Genomic DNA, 25,545 nt, shown 5'->3' with positions numbered 1-25,545 from the left:
CGCTCCCAGGACTCGTTATTCCATCGATACCCAGATTTGTTTTTTTTTTTTAGAGGAAGATTTCGGCGGCACCTTCATTGTAACCGCGGTTTTCTTGCACGCAAGGGAAATGCTCGGTCTCTATGCCTTCGCTGCGGAGATAACTACACGAATAAAAATATAACAATTGTCCATGGCCTCGAAAAGCATGCAGCTGAAGCAGAAGGAGGGATGAAGGAAATGTGAGAGCGTTTCACCGTATGTGCTTTCAATAAATAGATGAAACTTTATTTAATGACGCATTCTAAAAGCCAACTGAATCTGTTTAATTATTTGCCGCATTTGCGGCTGAATTCGGAGAGCCTCTGGTGGCCTCTTGCGTAACGTGTTTTGACAGCTTGTGATAAAATATGTTTACTAATATTTTTTAATATGCATCAGAGCAGATAAAGTACTGTTCTTCAAGATAGAAACAGAAATACAGGGGTTTTCTTATTCTGTATCTTACCCACACCTTTATTTTAGCTCCGAGGGAAATTAGGAGAATATTTTGATGCGTATCATTTATAACGCCTCATTCCAGCATTTCAGGGAGTTCATTTGTCAGGCAGCTTTAACATGCTCCGTAATGAAGCATTCAGCTACTAGAAAGTGCTGGTCCTTTAATCGAGGGAATGTAAAGAAATGTATTATGTATAAGATTTTTTTATTGCGATTGCCTAGCGGCAATAATTATCACTTGCCCTCCTGCTCCCTCTCTCAAGTGGACGAGAATCGTGCGCCTCACTCTACTGAATCCTTACTTGTTACATCATCTCGTACTCTCATAATCACCTGCAAAGTTTCCAGTCGCTTAGAGAGCGCGCTGAAGCTATGAAGTTTGCAATTACAATAACGTTTGTAAATTTCAGACACTGCAATTATATGATGAGAGCATAACCTACGCGAAACAAAATATTCTGATAGTGCGTGTTTCACTTTACCGGGCCTTTTGATGTCTGCAGGCAGACGAACAAAGAGAAGAAAGCATTACCCTGGAACATTTACCGTCGAAGTTTGCTTCGTGACGACCGAAAGCTACACTTCAGAGTTCAACTCCACCGACGATTTAATAAAGTACCTCGCTATCATGCTGAACGCGGTAAGCTTATTATTTTTCCCCGCTCAAGTTTTCCCAACATATACAAATGAGCTATTAATGTTATAATAACATAACATTCATATGTCAAAAATGCTACTACCTATGACTTCTAAAATTGTATCACTCAGCGGAACTTTTGATTATAAGAATAACTAATTTTCTTTTCTAACCATTAATGCAAATCAGAAAAAAACCTCAGCTTAAAATGCAGAGTTTTAAAGGCCGACTTTTTAGCAAGAATAAACAAACGTCACAGCTCCCAATGCACTGTGATTTAGACGTGATAAATTATTAGGTATTTGCCAATCAACCATTGGCTGAACTCGTGGTATTCAAGTACCTTCTCAGATTACCTGGAATGAACCTCTTAGCAAAAAAATAAACAGACTGCATTGAACTCTCGCTTCGCTTGTAGCACAAGCGGCCCTTTTGCAGAAAAAAAAAACACTTTTCCTAGTACTTTGACGCTCCGAGATTTAAGCACACTTTATTTAAATGTGCCCCGAAGAACCTCGTTTTAAATTCAGATTTACCCCTAATAGTCGACAATGAAGTGTAGGAGTGATTTCCCAGCGCAATTGCTCTTGTAAGCAGGCTTGAAATTAGAAAATATTGAAGGGGCAATATGGCGCTCACTTTCTTTTCCTTTAAGTTGCGCTGGCGGAAAGAGCGCACCAGTTTCCTGGATCTCATCTGGTTGGCACTGCTTAATGATCTGCAGGTACCGCTCTTGCTGCAATTTTAGGACGGTTGAGCCTACGGTGTCTGTTGCTGCGCAAATGCTGCAATTATTTTCTGCAAAAAGTGCATCCTTTAGCATCCGCATTAATAACTGCGACCTAAAGAAGTTTGTAGCTAAAGAACTCCTCTGGGAGAACACTCTGAAGCATTGCGACGCTGCACTTCTAGCTACCGCCGCAGCCGGAAAGCTCTAGCGCTTGCTTAAGCTCCGCCCAAGAGCCCATATTTGGTACTTGTCGACAGAGTGTCGTCTACCGGCGTATTCTGCGCCTGTTGATGCGCAATTTTAAAATTGTCGTTTAGTGCGAAAGCAATTGTCTGGATGTTCAGAGCGTAGCAAAATCGTACCTTGTATATGCACCACGTGAGAAAACACAAGAGTAGGTGTAAAGAAAATAGCACCAAAATCCACGACAGGAAGTCGAATCCGTGGCGGCGCGAAAAGACAAGCTTCGAACCAAGCAGCGCGAGGCCTCTAGCTAAGCGCCGTTTTTTTTTCAACATGGTATTTAATATAATGATGTAATGTCTTGAGTACGTGAGTTTTGTGAAAACTTCATGAAAACAGTGGCAATTCAACACAGTTAAACAACCGAACAAGAGAAAAGAGTCAATGCAGAGTACATAGCTATTGTTTCATAATACAACACATCTAAGCAACAAACAACTAGAAAAGCCAACGAAAAGCATAGCACTAAGACTGTGTGCCACTCTGGTACGAACTCGGTAAGGGCATGGAATACTTTTATGTGTACCGTCATTTTACTGCAAAGGTTTTTTGCAGAAACAACAGATTGACAATGTCGGTCCATTATGAGTGTTTTACAGAGGCTGGTTATTGTATGCAACAGTAAATGATGCTGAACCGGCTTACACGTAGAATATTTACCAAAAGAAAAGGCTATATTTCAACTCACATTCGCCTTACCAGATCTTGAATACTGCAGATGTAAGAAACGCCAGCAGAAAGTCATGAAACAACCTGCGACACAACATGGTGGCGTAGTGCGCTAGATTTACTCAAACAGTTTAATGAAATTCCGCTCGCGAAAGTTAATTTTTTCCTCTGAGCCTGATGACCTCCAGCTTGTATCATTTTCCTAAACGACTTATGGGAGCTAAATACTATTTTTTTGCACGAAACCTTCCCAGTTAATTAAGTCAAGGCAGGATTCGGAGAGTGCGCCTATAAAATTGAAGTTTTTAATATACCATTCTTAATTAAGCAGATCACGTTATATGATAGTGCAATACATAACACATAGGTACTAACGATAACTTAACATTTGCTTTCTAAAGCAGGTGCGTTAATTTTATAAACTACTCACTCAGCATATTTTCTCTTATGTGTAGGTGGAACTACGATTCCAAAATATGAGGAAACCAAAAATAAAATTCCAGCTTAATGGACTTTCTACGCCTGCGGTATGTATTTCTTGAAGTAAAACAAACTATAGGTTATGCTACATCATAAGATGTGCAAGTGCTATATCATAGTATATTAAGTTTTTCACGGTATAGGATTTCACATAGCGAATCGCTTTCCCTACTGTATTTCTATTGCTCATTTAATGGGCGGAGCTCGTGGGGACAAATATGTGAGTGCTCTAAATATTTTATTCTTTTTGAGATTTTCGCCTATTATGTTATCTTTAGCACAAAATGTTGCTTTTTCCAAGAGTTAACGAAGATTTTCATTTTCAGTAACCATACTGTGCATTTTTTTACATTTGTGCAAGTCAGCATAGAGCATCCTATTCTAATGAAATCTTTGATTCTTATGTTCAAAACAGAAACTGAAACTGTAACAGCCCCTTTAGTTCATGATATTTTTACACTGTCTCTAAACGATTCCAACACAACTGAACGGAGAGCAGTTGATCTGTAATTTGGTAAGGCATCTATAACATCAGGACTTTCGAGAAGGTTTTTTGCCCAACGCTAGTTTTTCGGGCTGCTCCTCACCGCTGATTACCCCTGTGAAACGAAGGGACTCGAACTGAAGCACTGAGAATTCGAACTACAATGCCCACAAAATGTCCTAAAATGCTAGATGTCCAGTCGCCATGGAAAGAAAAATTGCATACTGTTGCTTAATGGAAATTCCGCGGTTCACATCATACACGACTTGATTCGTTTTGGTAGCGGAAGCATGGTATAAAAAATGTTGCCGATGTGTCCAATGTTTGCATAAGGGGCAAGTCAGCTGGTACCATGCATCAAGAATTTTTTATGCAGTTCGTTTGCTTTTGCCGTTGACCACTGAACGCGACGATATTCTCCCTGAACCCCAAATCCCCTAGCTAGTATAATGTTTGGTTTGCCGAAAAAATTATTCTCTTTCGCAACACCTTTCGTTTAAACACGTGGTGAATATGCCGACGGAGATTATAATTCACCCATCCAGTCATAGCCACGCCATGCTTCTCACTCCCTCATCCCGGTGCTGTGGTTTGAGGTCTCCCGATTTGGCTCACTTGTCCACATCTTTTTCGCACTGTGAAAGTAGAAAAAATAAGGAAGAGAGAAACGTGACATTTCACCAAGCTATAGGTGAAAAAGTTTCAAGTTGGTTCGCTAAGTAGGTCTATGAAGAATTTAGGGTGGGTAGATCGGGCATGTTTATCCGCATTTGGACTTGGAATCTACTTAGGCATGGTACAGGGCGATGAAAATTAATGTTTACAGATTTTCTAAAATAGGCGCACTGTTGTGTGGCACGAACTATAGCTCAGCACGTGTTATGTGGCCAGGAGGACTGTATATACGATTATAATTTTTGCTCCAGGGCGCCTAATTCTTTAGGATATATTGAGAAACTTTTTACCCATTGCGGCTAGAGTGCGTGTTTACTTTAGAAACATATAGGCATATGATAGAATTCCATAGATAAATCCATATGATAAAATTCCTCTAGATCCCCCGCGTTCCGAGATATTCTCGCCCAATTTTTTCACTGCATTCGTGTAATTACGCAGGCAAGGACATCACAGTCGACGAAACTCCCCCCTAGAGTGACGCAGGCGTACCATCTAGCGTCATTTTGATTCAGTAGGCGGAGGGGAATGGGGAACAGTTATCAGTTCAACCGTTGGCTTGGGCATGATTGGTACACTAAACACACCGTCATGCCCCGTAGAATTCCGCGCCAGCCGCCACCGCCTTGGATACTCAATTAAGCGGATCCAGCTGACAATCTGGACGCAAATATCGGAACGCTCATGCTAGGAGAATTGTTTGGTTTATGGGGTTTAACGTCCCAAACCGACTAAGGCTATGAGAGACGCCGTAGTGGAGGGCTCCGGAAATTTCGACCACCTGGGGTTCTTTAACGTGCACTGACATCGAAGAGTACACGGGCCTCTTGAATTTCTCCTCCAAAGAAATTCAACCGCCGCGGCCGGGATCGAAGCCGCGTCTTTCGGGTCAGCAGCCGAGCACCATAACCACTGAGCCACCGCGGCGGCAGGAGAATGCTATCATATAGAATTGTTTACTAATGTGGGTTCCCCTCGGTTTCTAATCAGAACATTCCCACTGGCAGCCATCGATAAAATGTTTCATAATAGCTTTAGTTAAATAGGAGCCTCTCGTTGGCGATTATTATTTTACTTTGCTTCCCCCTGGACACGGAACGTGTGTAGGGGGGATTTGACAGACCTCTCAGAGCCTATTTTTAAGAAATCTTGAAAGCTTAATTTTCATCGCTTTGTATAAAACCGCGTATTGTGCTTAAGCATGTTTTCCTTAACAGCTATGATGTGGTGTTGACGTGGTACATGTTGGGTGTTAATTATTTTGTTAGTTTCTATTTTTCCAGCGTACTGTGTCCTGTAAGATGTCTCTGCTCAATGCTGAAACAAGACTTCCAATAAATACCTCAAGCTGAATAGTTTATAACCAACATGAATGCGTTGACAACATTCATACGCGAATATTTGTTGACAGAATTCTACTGGGTGTCTGAAGTGTGCTTCATAAAGGATGCTTTTCGCTTCAGGATAACTATACCATTGTCAAGGACGCCGACGGCGTGAATATGGAAGATACTCTGGACAAACTAAAGTGCTACATCCAACAATGTGAATTACCAAACTGCGATGTCGTTGTGCTGCTGACGAGGTACGGCTCCGCCACAAAAAAAGCAGGAAGAACTTTAATAGGTTTTTTTTTTGTTTTTGCCATAAGGAGTAGTATTTGGCAAAAACCGTTGCCACTACCGAATAGGTACGATGAGTGATTTTTTTTTTCTTTTATGAAGGGGGCCGTTTTGGGTGCGGAAATACTGAATATGACCTTGCGTGTCTGAAATCAACTACATGAGATGAGCAGGTCTGGGTATCAACTTCTGAAACGGTGGCCTGTGGTGTTGAAACAAGTTGTGTTATGTGGCTACACTTCAACACATCGACGATCTCTTTTCATAGTTACTGTGAAGTGTGCACACAAAAAAGTGTTTTAATATGACACGTGTAGGTTCGTTCCTCGGAGTTTAACATGTCAAAGCGAGTCAGCGACTCACGTGTTGGTGGTTTCGTACACTTCCAAATGCAGGACGTATGTTTGTTTTAAGGAAAGAACTGAAGCAACTCACGAACAACTGTTGGGAGACAAAGCCACTTACAAGGCATAAACAGTAGCTATTTATACTGAAACAGTAGCCCACCTTAAATAAACACAAAGAGTCAAATGCATATTCAACAACCTAATTTGTTTCTTTGCATGAGAAGCAGCTAGCTACACTCGCAATAAAGCGTCACGGTGAGCTAGAAACTGACATTAAAAACTTGTAAGCTTCTCACAAGCCGTTCTTTCTCCTTAAAGAATAACACAGGAAAAGCCGGCACAGACAAAGTATTACCAGCTTCCAAAAAGAAATGGTGCAAAATAATTTAGGGTCACCAAACTGACCTCAAAGCATATTCCAGGAAAATTCTCGGAAGAAAAAATCTCAGAACACTTTTGCCGTTGCACTCTTCTAGTTTTTGCACCACTATTAGTGCCGTGACTAACCTATTACGAAGCATAACTGCTTGTACTCAGTAGTATCGCGCGTTCACGTTCTGAAGGAAGTGAGCATTGGTACCGTGCTTTATATATGCAGCAGTTGGACTGGCAATGCGCCTTAACTACAGCACTAGAAGACATCCGCTTCTGGAGGAGGAGGTTCTGATGCAATGGCTTTCTTGCAGTCCTCATCGCTCCTTCAACGAACACGGAGGAGGCGATTAATCTCTGTAGCATTTATCTGTGTTTTTTCCCAACATTTTGTGATCTTCATTCTATTTAATTTGGTATAGAGTAAGCCCCAAATGGGATTTTCACTGGGGTGGGTGCACATACGAGAAAGGTAGAAAAATTTCATATATAGAAGTTATAGTTATAGTATGCTAAACAGTTATACAGGTAACTGTCTCATGAGCTGTATCGCCGCTAGTTCAGACGTTGATTTACTTTTTTTTCAGATGTAAACATAGATCGCTTTTGTACCGACTATACCGAAAGCGTTCGCTGGTCTCTGAATGTCCATGAGGCTTCATTTGCACAACAGCCAGACCGTCAGTTTTTCGCACATCATGACTGTGTTGCTACCTCTTCGCCCATATTATCGATTTCTGTGCCCCCTGATGAAGTTATCAGAGATTTTACCATGGTAGAATTGCTTGCCTCCATAGTTCGCCACAAAACAAGCACTGCTCCCTGATACGACGTCATACCTAACTACCTTTTTCGCAATTTGGAAACACCTGCTCTACAGTCCCTCCTGGATACATTCCGTGAGGTGCGGCATTCTGGAGTTATGCCTGCAGAGTGGAAACATTCTGTCATTGTACCAATTACCCAAATCAGGTCAGCCGCCAGTTTCTCTTTCGATCCTCCGCCCTATTTCACTTACTCCTACTATCTGCAAGCTTTATGAACACATTCTAGCAGCTCGCTTGTCATCGTGACCGGAATTGAATGATTGTTATCCAGGAGCTCAAATTTGATTCCGCCCTCAAATTCGAACGGAAGACGGTCTTGCTGGTTTGGCTGTGGACGTACTGAACCATTCTCCCCATAGTCACATTGTTAGTACGGTGATTGCTACTGATATCGCAAAGGCATATGATGTGGCTGCTGTCCCCAAAAGCGGCACTAGTGAAATGACCACTCCTGAACATGACGCAACCACTGAGGACCACTGACTACAAAATAAACCCATAAATTCAGCATTGTCAATTTTAGTGTCAAACTTCCGCAGCCTCCTTCCAAAACAAGATAATCTGTGTTCTTATGTTGAAGCATGCTCAGCCGACCTTGTGCTGGGCACAGAGACCTGGTTATCTCCCGATATTGCTGATTCTGAACTATCTTTGTCCAGCCATTTTTCATTATTTAGAAAAGATCGCATTACCTCGCGCGGTGGCGGGGTGTTGATCGCCGTAAGGAATAGCCTGCAAGCCTATGTCGTGGATACAGGATCGTGTCTGGAAATTTTATGGGTTGCATTGCGTCTATAACCATCAGTAACTTGTGCCGTTGGGGTCTGCTATCGCCAACCTGATTCGCACGAGGAATTCCCTGAAAACCTAAATGAATCTCTAACTTACGTGCAGAACAAATTTCCACGCTCGCCAATATTCCTGGCAGGTGATTTCAATTATCCGCATATTGATTGGCAGACATGCAGCCCCCTTCACGGCATAAGAAAGCGTGAATGCCAGAATTTTCTGGATGTGCTCTCACTTTTTGATCTCCATCAACTAGTTTCCATACCTACGCGTGGTGATTCACTTTTAGATCTTGTTCTGACAACGGAACCCGACAAGACAACTGTAAGCGTGCTCGATGGTGTCAGTTACCACAGTATTTTGCAGTGCGATTTCACAGTAGCCAGGAATAAACCAGAAAAAGCAAAGAAAGTTATATTTGACTATGCCAGGGCAAATGTTGATATGCTCCTCAATGAACTATCATCATTTTCTGCCGATGTTTTTCATTCTTTCAGTTCACGGGATGCCAATGAAAACTGGTCTCTTATTCGCGATAAACTAACTTTGTTAAAAGATAAGTACGTGCCCAAAGTCACCATCACCACATCTACAGAAAGCACATGGTTCACAAGGAGCGTCAAAAGATGTATAAACAAAAAGAAAAGGTTGTTCGCGAAATATAAAGTGTCAGGATCTGCGCGCGGTTGGAATCAATACCGCACACATGCGCAACTGTGCAAAACTGAAATTGAAGACGCGAAAGACAAGTTTTATAACCATGACATTTCGCATCTGTTAAAGAACAATCCTAAAAAGTTTTGGCGAGTTGTTAATCCAAATTACAGTTCCAACTCCTCAGTGTCAATAACTAAAGAAGGCAAGCTCCTTACCTCCCCTGAGGTAGCAGAGGAATTTAACCAATTTTTTTGCTCAGTGTTCACAGATGAGAGCCCTTTACCTTCTGACCTGACATTTACAAAGCTGTATTCAACTATGCCCGACATAACTGTCACGCCAGAGGGCGTATCCTCTGCCATAGACCGTCTACCCGATAACTCCGCACCCGGCCTCGATGGGATATGTCCCAAATTACTCAAAATAGCAAAACCTGCAATATGCCCCATCTTAGCTGCTATCTTTCAGCAATCCATTGACACAGGTTGTGTTCCAAAGGACTGGAAAATTGCACGTGTCATTCCCGTTTTTAAATCTGGCGATGCTTCTAACCCTTCAAATTACAGGCCCATTTCGTTAATTAACATCAGCTGCAAGTTGCCCGAGCACATACTCTCATCTGCCATCATGGGTTATCTGGTACAGCATAACTTCTTTTTTGTCAATCAGCACAGCTTCTTACACGGTCGATCTTGCGAAACCCAGCTGTTTGAACTGATTACTGACCTTCATCACGCTGTTCATGCTCACTCTATAATAGACGCCGTGTTCGTAGATTTCGCCAAAGCATTCGATAAAGTCCCACACATACGTCTAATAAATAAACTTGAGAATCTGAACTTAAATCCTAAAATTATTTCTTGGATCAAGAGTTTTTTGGCCAGTCGGTATCAAACAGTCTTTGTTAATGGGCATTCATCGTCCCTCTCCCCCGTTAAATCTGGAGTACCGCAAGGGTCTGTACTCGGACCTATCTTGTTCTTAGCTTATATTAATGATATAAGTAATAAACTAAATTCCACGGTCAGATTATTTGCAGATGATTGCGTGATATACAGACAGATTACTGATCCTTCCGACTCTACTCGTCTACAATCAGACCTTAACAAAATTAATGACTGGTGCACACAATGGCAAATGGAGATTAACACCTCAAAAACAAAAGTTGTTAGATTTACCACAATATCTAGCGCCGAACCTTGTCGTTACATTTTGAACAATGTGCGAGTAGAATCGGCACCCATCATAAAATATTTAGGTTTGCATTTAGCAGCAGACCTCTCATTGAACAGGCACATCGATACAGTTATTAACAAAGCTTCCAAAACACTCGGCTTCCTCAGACGTAACCTGCGTTTAGCTAATCCAGGCACAAAGCTATTAGCATACATTACATTAGCTCGATCGAAATTGGATTACGCCTCTTTGATCTGGAACCCCCATCAAGCATACCTAGTAACAAAATTGGAGTCCCTGCAAAATAAAGCCGCCCGGTTCATATCGAAGAACTACTCTCGATCAGCGAGTGTAACTGAAATAAAAAAGCTCTAAATTTACCTCTTCTCGAAAAACGTAGAATGGTTTCCATACTGTCATTTTTCTACAAATTATATCACAGTCATTCTTCATTTGCTTCGTACCATATCAAGCCGGTTCATCGGATATTCCCACGCATTGATCACCAACTGAAAGTAGAACCCATTTTTGCTAGAACTAATCTCTTCTTTCATTCGCCTCTCCTCATCGCCATCCGTCAATGGAATCTACTCCCTGGCACCATTGCGTCTGCCAATGATTACGAAGCGTTTGTAACCGCTCTAAAACGTCACTTCGAGCTGTAACCTTCATATTTTTGCATTCTTGTTGAAGCACTGCTTTTGAAGGAAACCTGAGTGTTCTTTTTCATGTGCCTTTATATTTTGAGTGTTTGATGCTTTTCAACAATGTGTTCCCGGCCAACGAATTTTTTTACTCATCGGAAATTTTTTCTGTTGTTCCCCCCTATGTAATGCCCGCTCGGGCCTTTAGGGTATTTGAATAAATAAATAAATAAATAAATAAATAAATAAATAAATAAACAACGTCCTTAACTTCGCAATTCTTGGCACCATTCAAGATCTCGGTCTCCCGCATCGGTTTGTCCACTCAATGCACTCATTTTTAACAAACAGAACCTTGAGTGCACGTGTCCATGGGAAATCGTTACTTCCACCCGCGGTGTACACCAAGGCTCCGTCCTCGCCCCAATATTATTTAAGGTACCTTATATACCTCTTGTGCGAGCCCTAGAGAAAATCACTTCTGTAGCGTACTTGCGATAAGGACGACCTAACCTTGTGGTCCTGTCATCCAGATGCATCTGTGCAACAGTCGGCGCAGCAACAAGGGCTGGATGCCTTAACGTCATGACTACCGCCTTTGGCTCGAACCCTATCGTGTAATAAATCATGTTTCATTCGCATTGGAAACAAGTGTGGCTTACGGAAAGCTTCCCCTTTTACCTTCACGGCAGATAATTATCTAATTCCTCGAGTGCAAAGTGTGCGTGTTTAAGGTCTTCTACCTCAAGCATGCGGGACTGAGACGCAATGGCTAAACGCGACCCGTAAATCGGCTAACGCTACTATCGGTCTAATTCAACGCATTGCTATGCTCTCTGGCGGAGCGCGTTTTGATAGTGCCCGTAAGCTCGGCGTTCCATCCTCCAGCCGCACATTTCGAGGCCCAATTTCATCGCCTCACCCGTCGACAGTGGGTTTACCTTGAATCAGTCAATCGGGAGGCTATGCGCGAAATAGCTTATCTTCCTCGCATAACACCCATACCCATTCTGCAAGAGTACGTTCAACTTAATACAATAATTTAAATACTCTACCACGTGAGGCAAAGAGAGCACGCAAGATGTCGCTTCCGCTTCATCGTTTACAGACTCTTCCTCACAGACAATCGCTCCTCTGCTTCGCCGCCGATATCTGCCGCGCATCTACCTTCAGGGTGCATAATATACACCGATGCATCCCACATAAGACTGCAGGGAGTTACCGCAGTTTACAGTTCCTCCCATCCTCCTCTTAACGCCCGCGCTACGTATACAGTAGCGCGGATACTTGCCCCGCCCTTGCCTCGGAGCTTCAAACGATACACAATGCAATTTCTTTCCTTCCGCTCGTGCCCACTTTCGATATTGCTTACATTTAAACTTACTCCCTCCGCCGCCCTTAAGCAGCCTAAGACTGTCCAGCGCACATTCCTAATTACAGTATCCATTCACCAACTTTGTACAAAATACCCTTGTCCTGTGCGTATACACTGGTTCCGCGCCCATGCTCACGATCCGCATAATATTCATGTGGATACAATGACACACTTTGACACATTAGACATCGCGCCACCTTCCCCTCTCCCCTCATTTCCGTTCGTGTCCCATGTTTCCGAGAAGCAGGCTTTGCGCCAGCCAACACGTGCTCTAATTCCTCCGTGTTCGTACCCTTTTCCCCGTAGTCTCACTGGGGAAGAGGAGGTATCTGTGTGCCGGATTCGGGTAGCAGCGGCACTGACTCCCTCTGTTCGATATCGGTGGTGTTACAAACAGCTAGAAGTGACTGACAAGTGTCCCCATTGTGGCGCCGCGCCGGATTTTGTGACGAAAAACACTTGCTATGGACTTTCCCGGCTACAGCCTCCGTGAGACGACGCTTCCTAAGGAAGGCGGGCCTGCAATGGGAAGTTGCAGGCGACTATCGCAAGTGGAGACATGATAATCGCTTTATCGAGGACTTTTGTCACTTTTATTGCGAAAACAATACTACGCACATGAACGGCCTTTCGCGTAGCGGCGGCCGGTAGCCACGTTTAACCTTTAGAATGACCTCTGACGTCATACCAGGGTGACAGATGGGCTACCAAGTCGAGTCGTCGCGCAGCGGCGGCCGGTAACCACGCGTGACATTTAGAATGACCTATGACGTCATGCCAAGCTTAGTGACGTCATAGCGTGACGTAATACAAGTGTGAGAGATGAGCTACCAAGTCGAGTTGCCGCGCAGCGGCGGCTTGTAGCCACGCGTCAACTGAAGACGCGTCGCATTGCGTTCCTTCTTTAGACGCGGCGCGCCGCGTTCTTTCCGTTAGAGGCGCTGCGCTCGCTTTCGCAACCTACCAGGCTTAACTAAATCTAAGCCGCCGCCAATTTTTTATTTAAGCGAAGCTTGTTTAGATTCCTTCTTCCAACTTTCTCTCCCTTTCTCATTATGCCTAATGGCGAACATCTCGAATAAGAAAAAAAAGATCACTTTTGTGAAAAACCTTCGAAAGGATGCCGAGTGAACGTACGGTAGCCGCGCAATCTAAAGGGCATAGCTTGACGTTTTACCATAGGGCTTAGGCAAACATTCCAGTTTCCCCAATCTTTCGGCGACTCCATACTTGGATAAAACCGTCCGACAGCGAGAGACGGCATCTTGATAACGCCGCTCATGAGGGACCTGGATTAATTCGGATCACTTCATGTTGCTTACGGTGCGCCGACACCACGCTGCACATGGGCATTTTTGTACTTCACGCCTTATCTAAATTCGGTCACTGCGACCGAGATACAACTTGCCACCGTGAGATCAGAAGCCCACACTCAAAACCATTGAGCCATCGCGGTGTGCGTTTACATTGAGTTTTTATTTTTAGCAATTGCTCAAGAGGTAAACGTATTTAACTTTGCCAAACTTTGCTGGGCCACAGCGCCGAGGGTACCCACGTTTTGGAAATTGTGAAAACTGAAATAGATGTTACTTATGATGGGCTACACGCTTCCCAATAATCAAAGAGCCAATCGCGAATAGTTAAAAAGTTGTGTTAATTAACCAGCCTGCTAGTTAGCACGGCTAAGGTGTATTCTGATGCACTACACAGCTGACAGTGCTATGCCGAAAAACGAGGTCGTGAAACGCAAGAAACTCATTTTTAAAAATTGTGTAACGTCTTAGGTGAAACACACTCTATACTGTACAACACGACGGAGAACAGTGGCTATTTATTGTCAGTTGGACTCGGCATTCGAGGCCGCGTCGTCCTGGTTGATGGGGAAGGGGCCCAAATTCAGGCGACTCTCCGCGGAGCCGGCGGCTGGGTCACTGGGGCACCGAGGTGCGTTGCCTATTGATGGTGGACGGAGTGCGTAGCTCTGGAAGTGCACTCAGAGGCTCCATCAAACTGTAGCGTACAACGCGAAAGAGAACCACTGAAGCGGAGCCGAAAAACTATCACGGTCCCAAAGCGGTCCAAGCGCGCAAGTGAGAGGCAACCAACCTCTGCTCTACTAATGCATGCTCTTCTTCTTCGTCCACAATGGGATGTAATAGCGTTAAGCAGGTATTGCGTCAGTACTGCCTTTTAGAGTGCTTTCGCGTTCGGTTACTACCCACAGACTAGCGTTCCCATGAACACCGCTTCGTCTTTAGACTTTTTCTGCCAGCTGAACCTACTAGAAGAAGTTTGGGTACGCAATGTGCACTCGATAACAGTCACTCGGAATTAATTTCTTTTTTCAGTTGAGCGATGCAGAATTTCATATATAACCATATTTATCCAAAGTCATTTTGAAATAAGTAAACAATGACAGTTTAGACGGAGCAGTAAGTTATTCGTTAAAAAATCCTGCGTTTTTAACTGGCATGGTCTTCTCTTTCAGCGTTGATACGAAGCTTGAGGTAAAAGCCCGGGGAAAAGTAGATGGTGAGTCGAAATTTCCGACTGATATCGAAAGAAATGCGCTATTTAACATGAGCTGCTTGTTGCCCATTCAAAGGTGTCTTTTTCATAAATTCAGTGAGAGAATTCACATTAAGTACCTCTGCCTGCCAGGAAATAGTAGTTCTTGTTAATCCGCTAACAATGCAGCTAGGGTGTGCGTGACCACGGAGAGTTTTTATTGCGAAAGCAATACTGCTTGCACTTTTCTGCCATCGATGGAGGTTCCTTCGCTCCGGCGCAGCTGCGGCGCGCTACCACGTGACCGCGTGACGTCACAGAAGGAGAGCTGGAGGCCCAACTCGTCTCATCGATGGAGGTTCATGAATTTGATTAGTTAAATTTATTTATTTATTTTGGTAAAGTGATCAATTTCATTAATTTAGTTCATTTAACTGATTAGCTTAACTAAGTTGATTTAAGTAATTAAGATTGATTAGTTTAAATATTTTACTTAATTCCGAAGAAGAATCTATGAGTAGTGCGGAGCGATATAATCACAAGAGAAGAAAACGCCGTGCGGAAGAAACTGCGGAACAGAAAGAAGAGCGGCTTGCTAAAAGAAGAGTGCAATATACAGCCAAGAAGAAGGAGCAGAGCATTGTGGTGATTCGAGACGGTGACATCATGGCTCAGCGACGTGAAGAACAAGAGATAAGAGTTGGCGAGTTCGAGTCTGCTACGCGTGAATTCGAGGAACGAAACTACCAGCAGAACCATGCGCAGCCAGGTGTTATTGCTTTCGCAATCATCCAGGCTTAACCAAGCTAAGCCTTCAGCCAATTTTTGTATAGCAGGCTTTGCGTGACTTCATGCTTAGAGGAATAGAGGATCCAGAGTGCGCATGCACAGATCACTAACGAAAAAAAAAGCCTTTTAGCGGATAGTATTGCAGCATTTGCTGACTTAGTGTGAAAACATAGCAGCGTCCATCAAAGCGAGAGCCGCTTGCTCCAGCCGAATAAGCAATCCTTGCGGTTTGGTCTGCACGCTTACCGGTACCTAGGAGTACGGTTCCCTTTCTCTGTGGCTGACTTTGCACTGACGACCAATTTTAAGCCGTAATGCCAGATACGCTCTCGATTCTGGAGCTCTCAAGCCTAATGGGGCCACCCGCCGCGCTTAAACCATTTTCACCTACTCATCTTGAAAGAATGTCGTACGCCAAAAAAGGTGTACGACATTCTTTCAAGACAATGTACCAACTAACCCGACAAAAAGTTCTACTCACCTACCAAAACGCAAAAAAATAGGGTTCGAACTTTTCCACGTAGCTTTATGAATTTTAATAATTACACGGCATATATAACTAAATCTTCATAAGTATTTCGAGCATTGCATATTTTTTTATGAAAAATTTTCTTGCTAAAGCAGTTTGCACATTGATTTTTCCTCACTAGATGGCGGCACAGTGCTTAAGTTTATTGCTTCTCATATTTTAATAAGTCAGACAATTTTCAAGGGCATTTGGGTGGCGAAAATAAGGGTCTCTGTATCAATAGGCTGTCAGTGACTCGATGTATATTCTTTATAATGATTACCAGCAGTGGCAAACGTTTCAAGAGCGCCTTCCACCTACATGTAATGCAGATCTTGTTTAACGTTTTGGAGCGCATTACTGAAACTCTCAGTTCTGATAAGCTGCTTGCGGTAAGGTAATGAATTTCCCTTAGGTCCGTTATCATGCAACGCTGTACTAAAATCTCTAATATATAAAGGTTCAGGAAAATTATGTTTGGAGTCCGGCGACCGGCACTATTGAGTAGGGTTTTTTTCAGCATAACTTTCTGAGTAAACAGAGATTTGCTATAACTGGTGCCTCCTACTAGTCAGTAAGGGCGTGCCCAATTTGGCCTCTAAATCAAGCCCACACGGCAAAATCGCCGCTGGGTTTCGACACTACCGGCCCGAAATGGGTATACGTGGAGCAGAATAATATATGAAATATTAACATTTAGATGATCTTATCTGGCGGCAAATCATTCACTACCAAGCCCAACGAAGATAGTTAGCCCCCCACAGTGAACGCGAACACCATTCTCAAACCTCTCCCTGCCGTTCTTGTACGTGTTGGATTATGTGCTTCAAGGTTAGGCCAGTATATTTAAATTCGATCTTTTGTTTGTCTTTCTACCGCGTGGTGACGATGAGTAAAGACAGTGTCCTACTCAGAAGGGTTGAAATGCGGGCCAGTTGGCACATTGTAAAATGAAAAGAAAAACTATCACAAAAGACAACGGACAAGAGGAGGAGTGTTCACGCCACAACGACGGGACTATCAACTGAAATTTATTAGAAAAGACATACTCCCAGCAAGGTCAGCAGAGCATGCGCAACAGCAGCATCACAAATCACAGCGCAAAGGACACACAAGATATATTACAATCTGCCCTGACCGATCTAAAAAAAAGCGAATGCTTTCTCAAGTAAGCGCACCGAGGTTGTGCTACAGCAAACATGGCCTGACAAACTAATATTGCACGCTTCCAAGATTTCACGCTCTTGTTTTCCCTTGCCTCTGGCAACAATTTTTACATTGCTCAACAATTGACATTCATTGCAATGGCGCCACATTAATTGCAATGGTGAGGCAATTTTGCACCGTCATCGGACCCCAGGGAGGGGTGGTGCTCACGCAGTCGTTTTGGCGTGAACATTCCTTCTCTTGTCCCTTCTCTTTTGTGGCAGTTTTTTGTTTTCATTTTACAGTGACCTACTCTTTTAACCTATACCAGGGTGTCTTAGAACACGAAGCTGCTAAAAGGAATTTACCCGAGAAGATGACATGTGACCCGTGCGCAGTGTGTCGTAAATCTCTGGAAAAAATTGAACATGTTATACTCGAATGAGATGGTACCCCTCCAGATGTCAATGCAGGCACAGTCACTTGTCCTGAAGCCCTAGGGTTTGGAGATAACAATGGCCATGTGAATAAATTTGAGATGGAACTCAAAAAGCGATCGAATGATACGTGGCTCAAAAGGAGGGAGGTGACATGAGGTTACAAGTTTTGCATTGGAAATGTATTTGAAGAAGGTAGAGAATTTATGGGACATTTATTACATGGTTAAATAAATGAAAAGGAAAAAAGTTCAACACGGTGGTGACTGCAAACCACCCCTCCCCCTCACACACCTTATTCCAAAGGGGAAGCAACTATCTTCCATCCACCCATCCATCCGTTAGAACGACGCAGCTAGAGGTTCAGTACGGCCGACTCCAGGACACGTGGAACCTGCAAATATCATGGCAAAGCCACGTGAACGGTTAAATTTAGCGAGAATATTGGCAGCTTTGACAGTGAAGACGTTGTCTCGTCACCCAGCTTTAAGAGTGCGAAGGAGACCCGAGGCACCAGCTCAGATTATTGTTGGCAACGCCTGTTTCAGCTTCTTATTTGGGTGCGTTTTTATTAACTCAGCCGCTGTTTCGAGAATTTTGACGTTAGCGATATTCCTTGTCCTGTTTGTAGGTTTTTCACAGTATTTGGGCAGGGTATCGTATAGCTTACGCTGGCTAGGACTGGCTTATCTGTTTCGTCCTCTGGCGTTTTTAAAGTCTAATATTCGGCCGAAACTTAATTTTTTTATTAGGAAAACTCCACGAGTTACAAGTTTGATTGTTTCAGAGTATTTGCTAGTCGATAGAAAGATAGTTTTTCAATTTCATTATTCTTTATTTGCGCCTCTTTGAAACAAAGTTATCTTTGAAAGTGGAATTCCATTCAAAATTTAGATTTTAGCATTAAAAGTGGTGTTGCACTTAGGGCTACCAGAATAAGTAGGTTAGACTTCCGGTCGTAAAACGCAAAAGAAAATTTCTGGGGTCACAAGAAATTTGAAGAAACTTTTTTGACCAAGATTTTGCAGTAACAACAGGAACTTTGAAAGTAACAACATAATTTCCAGTAGTTACTACTCAAAAGTTCTAGACAATTGTAGACTTATGAGATGTGCTTCGTAAATAACAGAAGTGCTCAAGGAAAAAAAAAAACTATAAATCAAGAGAAAAATCTCTAGCTACGACCAACGTTCAAAATATATATCGATTTTTAAAACGTTTTGTCGTTTTTTCGGCTGGTATGGCGCCTAAGAATAGGTAGGGCCGCCGTGGTGGCTCAGTGGTACTGGCGCTCGGTTGCTGACCCAAAAGACCTGGATCAATCCCGGCCGCCGCGGTCGAATTTCGATGAAGCCGAAATTCTGGAAGAACGTGTACTGCGCGATGTCAGTGCACGACCCCCGGTGGTCGAAACTTCCGGAGGCCTTAACTACAGCATCCGTCATAGCCCGGATCGCTTTGGGACGTTAAATCGCCACAAACCAAACCATAAAACGATGCAATGGAACAGGTTTTGAATTCAACTTTGTTCAGAAATCGATAGTTCCTTCAAATCTTCTTCGTGTATGCGTGCTGTGTTGTGCTATGCGGCATTATCGAGAACACTTAGAGCAGTATGGTAGAAAAATAACTAGTACCTCCGATGAATCTAGATTCTCCTTGCAAGTAACATATATAGAAGTAAGCGACACACAAGTAAGCAACATGAGGTGAAAAGTATATCTTTTCCCCTCGTTATGCGTCCTCACGTGTAGATCACATCCGAAGAGTACGCGAGTATAACTGCAAAACTGAACCATTTCGTTGCTCTTTTTTCCTGCAACCAACGCAAAAATGGGACCGTTTGCTTTCGTCTGTGGTTCCGTGCACCGCCATGCAGTGACACGGTTTACTGTATATTGTACAAGCTGAGAGCCTTGAAGGGACAGGTTTTAACGCGAAAGAGTTTAAACCTGTCACAGCTATAATGCCCGATTCACGATAAAGTTCGGTGTTGGCATCGGCGTTGTGAGCGAAAAATCATGCGCATGGATCTGGCACGTGGTCCCCAGAGAGCAACCTAGGAGGCAGGTGGGCCACCTATGTCACGTGACCTTGAGGCGCCATCACAACCTGCCCACCGCATAGTCAGCAAACAGACCACCATGGCAGGTGGTAGATAAATTACTGATTTTTCTTTCGTGAAGAGCGACCTGGACCGCACCGCTGCCCCAGGAGGGGTATCAGGACTCCATGGGATCTATGAACGCAAAGCAGAGAATGAACTTCTGCATATATGGGAATTCACCCACTGCGCCATCACCTATATCCTAAGGGGAAGGTTACTTGTCCCTCTGAACTTTCTTCTCATTTTTTCTTCTTTTCTCAATAAGACGAGGCAGTAGGCCAATTAGCTGTGACCGTGCATATTTTTTCTCATGTGCTTCTTTTCACGGTGGGGGGGGGGGGGGGGGTAATGGTGGTGGTGAGATATGATTGCAACATCATCATCATCATCTTCATCATCGTCAATCATCATCAGCCTGACTACGCCCACTGCAGGGCACGGGCCTCTCCCATGTCGCTCCAATGAAGCCTGTCTTTCGCCAGTTGCGGCCACCGTATTCCCACAAATTTCTTAATCTCATCCGCCCACCTAACTTTCTGCCACCCTCTGCTACGCTTGACTTCCCTTGGATATTATTGCAGTCTTTCCTTTCCTTGTCCATCTTCTGTGCATATGTTTTTCTACTTTGTAGTACTGTTTTCGTTTTTTTTTTCTGTGCCAACGCCATCATATTTTAGCGATCGAAAAGTATTCTCTGACATGTTTTTAGTCTATCATGAATGGCCCAGAGAATTTTTTTTTTCTTTTAAACCCGTTCTCAATGTAAATCGAATGGCGCCTCGCGTATCTGAAGAATAATAAATGTTGAACGAGGTACCGCGTAATGGTTGCCGTAAAAAGCTTGCGTTGTAGAATAATAAAACTGCCATTTTGAACAGGAAAAAAAAAACGAGGAGTAAATTTCATATCAAGATATATTTGCCAGCATCTCTGATGCTATTAATGATTCAGACAGCTTCTTTCAGTTGTTGAAACGTAGCACCCACATTTTAATTTATTTGCTGTTACTTAAAACTGGTACAGAAAGTTTATAAATGCCAAAATCATAGTTTTGACTCGTTTAGGCATATAAAGAGCGGTTGTAGGTATCAGAACTCTGAATTGTCAAAATTGTTTCCAGGCGCTGCTTTCCTCGCCGGCGTTTGCACCGAAAAGAAAGTTGCTGCAGCACAGGATCAGCCGCACTCATACGACGGAGTGAGGACTGTAGCCCACGAGATTGGTCACCTGTGAGTTTGGCAGTCTAAATTTTGAATTTTTAAATGTACTGTTCCTCTCAATATACGTTTAGTCGCATGCAAGAGCAGGAAGCAAAACTATAATCGGAGCAGAGATTAAGCTAATGCTGTTTTTAATCAGGCTCATTAATGCCAGAACTATACCACGATCCTTGCAAGTTCCGTGTTTAAAAATGTATAGAGGTTAACAGGCGTGCATTTTCCGCTAATATATCTGCAATATTTCGAAGCAAAATTAGACCGTACCTAAGAGCACAGCAGTATAAGTGCAAAACTTAATCATTTCGTTCCTCTTTTTCCGCGCAAACAATTCGATAATGGAACCGTTTGCCTTCGGCTGCAGCAAGGTCGAACGGTGAGGGTGGAAGCTGTGCGAGAACCCTGTTATGCTACCTATGGCACTGAGACTGCCAGATTCGAGGCCCTTGATGAGCTATTCAGGAAGCAAATGAATAGGAAAATGTGCTCGTTATGACACAAATGACGGTAATGACACAAATGGGCTAGGTGGCTAGTGTTCATAACGAAAATAAGTGCTACTCGTTTTGGGAACCCTTTAGAGAAAAGAAACCCAATTTGGTGCACAAAAAAATTTCTTCACCTGCGCTCACATCCACTGGCAGCAGACGTACCATTCTGACGAATTGTGTTAGCTGCTCAGCTAGTTGCAAAATCTGAATAGCTTTCCAAGTTTTTACTGAGGCGCCGGGATGCAATGGGACATTCTTTTATGGCTGTCAATAATAGCGATAAGTGTTTAGGAATATCTAAAAGGCTTTCCAGTTCAGTTTAGTGGCATGAGGACTTCGAACATCCCTGCGGACTTTATGGAAACACCTTGGCTGTGGAGTGAGTCAGCGCAGCAACTGAGGCGCGTACAAGTGAAACAGTGGTGAACGCGTCACGTTTTTCTCTCTCCTGCCCTGGCTCGAAGGCTAAGCATGCGAATATCCCAACCTGTGTGGCAAGCTCGCAGCCGAGAAGTGGGCATATTTTTTAGAGATATTCGCCAAAGCCAGTTCAGACGTAGCGCAATTTTAATGTTGGGAACTCAGATCTTGTTGATAAGGGTATTCATACGGTAGAGTTACAAATCCGGTTCCCGAGAACAGCAGCCTTCCATCAACCGGTCCTTCCGTCCGTCTGTCCGTGTCACGAAGAAGCACCGTTAGCTGAGGCAGTCGAGGCATAGTCGTGAGCACTTTATTCTCGAAAAATAAAAGTGGTCTAGCGGGAAACGAGCCTTTGCTCTCTGGTCGCGTGACTGGCAGGCTACCTCTACATCACTGCGGAGCGTTCAGTCAATCAGATAACTTCTAAGCCTTGTGAGACCACATCATACCACCGAGTAGACAATAAACACATGGTTACCGGAGGGAGCAGTTGGCGTTAGCAATTATAGCCAGCACATACCGTCTCCACTTAAGAGATAGCCGGTTCGCATTTAAATTGACGGGATATATGTGACATGCCTTTTATCATTGTTTTCCTAAGGGTTAGTTATGCGTCTAGAATTTTTTTTTTCAATCACTACTGTTGACCGTTCAAACATCATGCTTTTGTTTTAAACAATGTAACCTCTTTGGGGTAGGTTGGGTGGTTTTGGTCGATGACTTGCCTTAACGCTCTGTTGATTCCGGCTAAACTGAAGCTAACAAATCTGTTCAGTCAATTTCGATTGGAGGACTACAAGAGCAGCCGATTTCTCACACTATCCTGAATCAAAGCGGCATCGAATTCTTACATATATTTGGCATCTCATACAAGTTAAATGTCCAGCAACACTTCAGGCGTATATCGCGTATTCTGTGAGGTACTAAAGATATAATATTCGCAGTAGGGAAATAACGAACGCCAGCCTTCACCGCCAATTGATTCACTTGGCGCCATTGGATGCAAGTTAAAATAATTACAAGTCGAAGTTAAGTGCACACAAGGTGTTGGTTTCAACAGCGCAAAAGCTCATAAGTCACTATTAAAAAGTACAACTGTTACACAATTAACGAATCACCATAAAAGGTTTAGTTTACTACGTTCAGTACGTCGCCATAAAGGGTTTAGTTTGTGGGCATTACATGACTCCTAGGTACATTTTTACTTCGTGGGAAGTACGTCGCTGTTCTGCCGACGCAACGCATAATCACATATGGCAAGCTGTCGAGACCCCCAGTAGTTTCCCGGCATTCGCCGTGCTAGTGAAGCACCCAACAATAGCAATATTTTCAGCAGCAGATGATAAGACAACTCTGGCTAACTCTGGCTAACAGATAACATGCATTAATTCATAATAAAACGGTATCAAGACAATGCTTAGTTATATAAAATGCATGGTTCTTTTTTGGAAAGCATCAGCGACCATATATTTCACTTTTCCTTTACTTTGATGCTCGGTAAACGATCGGGGCTTCAATGGAATATATGCCGCGGCGGAACAGCCACACTTATATTTGCGTACCTACTTCTGTGGTGCAAATTTTTTTTGCAAAATACATCCTATGGCGCTGTTTCAATAAGCGTGGCTGTAATCATTTAGACAAGTTTTGGCGGTCGCCGATGACTAACTCCTTTGGAAAGGAAACAAACATTTCTGCACCGTCGGCAATACGGACTGTGGAAGCAGTAGCCCTCTGCTTCTGGGGGCTATTATAAATGCCGTAGACTCCACCGAACTAGTGAGAATGATGGTGTACTTTAGAGAACAGTGAAAGTGGAAAGTGGCCCCAATGAAAAAAAAAAGAAACGTAGCAATGTCATTGCATGTAGTCATTAGCTTCTCTATTGGTGCTTACCGCTAATGGTTTCATGCCCGAGCTTTGCAATTATTTAGCACCTATGCTATCCTTACCTGAGCGTCGAAGAAAAGGGAACTTTTATTCACCGCTCATTAACTGCGAAGATTCTTTTAAATGCTTAGAATACCTAGCAGGTGTCAAAAGAAGTGTCACCAGAGTATCTAAATAGCTATTCACTCACCTATGTGCTCTACTGCTGACCCAAAAGACGCGGGTTCAGTCTTGGCCGCGGTGGCCACATATCTATGGATGCGAAATGTTTGAGTCCCGTGTACTCTACGATATCAGTGGACTTTAAAAGCCGCAGGCGATCGAAATTTTCCCGAGCCCTCCCCTGCGGCATCCTACTTAGAATGAGTAGGTTTGAGATGTTAAACGCCATAAACCAAACACCTCACCTACATTAAAACTCTCTTGGAGTTCGAGTATTTCGGAGAACGGGTTTTGTTTCAAGGCTAGCCGTTATTATTGCATTTGCTGTTACTTTCTCGTCCTCACAACTAGAGCTGGACATGTTAATTTCTCGGAAGCTATTGCTCTCACAGTTCCCGTGTCTGCTGTGTTTAAACCGGACAGTCTTGCTTTGGAGCGCTGACAAATTAACCGGGTGATGGTGATGGTGAAAACATTTATTCAGAAGGGACAGGAGGTGTTTGGATCAGCCCATAAGGGACCGATCCTTACAAACACTAGGTGTAGGTCCCTAGTTTGGGACCCCCGTGGCGGTAGCCACCGCCCGGGCGCGCCCGACTATGGCTTGGTGGGCCTGTAAGTCGTGGCAGCCGAGCAGGATCGCCTCCCAGTCCTCCCGGGTTGGGTTGGAGATGGGGGGAATAGCCGGGTTGGAGGGGCAGGCCCACACCATGTGATAGGTGTCCGAAGACACTGCGCTAAAGAAGGGGTCGAAATGTTTTAGGGCTGCCGGGCACACCAATGTATTGGTGAAGAGGCGGAGAAAGAGCTGCTCATCCGCCTTCTTGAGGCCTTTACATGGACTAGGGTAAAGGCGATGGCTATCTTGATAGTAGGTTGTGATATCTTTGAACGTATATACCGGATTAAAATCGGGTTCCTGATCAGGTGGGGAAGAGAAAACAGCCCGGTGAGAGAGCGCGCGGGCGGCTGCGTCTGCTGCCTCGTTTCCTGCCAACCCCTGATGAGCAGGGGCCCATATAAGGTAACGGTTTGCGGGGTCCGTATCCCGTATGCAATTTTGGTATATTCGATCGGCTAGGAAGGGAGTGCAGCCTTGTTCGACGTTCCGACAGGCCCCTCGCGAGTGGGTGATTATGTATTTTGAATTGGAATGTGAGGCCGCGAGAGCAATCGCGACCTCTTCTGCTTGTGTTGCACTGCGGTCTCTGAAAGTGAGGCGGTTAAATGTGTTGCTGTTGTTAACTACCGCGGCCGTGTACCATCCCTCGTGGTGAGGACCGGAGGTGTCCACGTAGTATACACGTGTTTTGTTGCCATAATGTCGGGCTAGCACTTCCAGAAACGAGTCCAGAAAATAGCTGCTTCGTGCCATTGTGACCCACCTGGGCCTAAGTTAAGTGGTTTTCATGGTTTAACCCTGGTGCAGAGACAAAAACTGTCAGGAAGCCATTTTAACAAGATAGCGTTAATGGTTCCGTTCTGCTCAAAATTCGGCATCGTCGTTGTCATCGTCGGCGGCGTCGTGCACAAGAAAGCAGGCGGTATACCTGTCATCCGGCCACGTGACCTCATGACGCAATCATTGCCTACGCACTTGTTTGTGAGCAAACTGCTGTGCGTGGCAAGTGGCAGGTAATAATCTGTCTAGAGAAGTTGT

At 43.8% G+C, this 25,545-nt stretch overlaps 1 protein-coding gene across 1 annotated transcript in view; it reads left to right on the top strand.

The window, feature by feature from the left end:
- The window catches only part of LOC149328902 (venom metalloproteinase antarease-like TfasMP_A), a 45,620-nt gene that overhangs the window by 13,058 nt on the left and 7,017 nt on the right, over positions 1-25,545 (top strand). Inside the window, exons 5-10 of the mRNA XM_089559133.1 lie at positions 984-1,120; positions 3,215-3,286; positions 5,862-5,943; positions 13,992-14,151; positions 14,696-14,739; positions 20,823-20,931. Of these exons, the coding sequence (XP_089415259.1) occupies positions 984-1,120; positions 3,215-3,286; positions 5,862-5,943; positions 13,992-14,151; positions 14,696-14,739; positions 20,823-20,931 (604 nt within the window). The remainder of the gene's footprint in view (positions 1-983; positions 1,121-3,214; positions 3,287-5,861; positions 5,944-13,991; positions 14,152-14,695; positions 14,740-20,822; positions 20,932-25,545) is intronic.

This window comes from Amblyomma mixtum, chromosome 9 (genome assembly GCF_055824585.1).
Source record: "Amblyomma mixtum isolate Tamu chromosome 9, ASM5582458v1, whole genome shotgun sequence".
Lineage (NCBI taxonomy): Eukaryota > Metazoa > Arthropoda > Arachnida > Ixodida > Ixodidae > Amblyomma > Amblyomma mixtum.
Note: the sequence above shows the minus strand (reverse complement) of the source record. Positions and strands in the feature narration are given on the sequence as shown.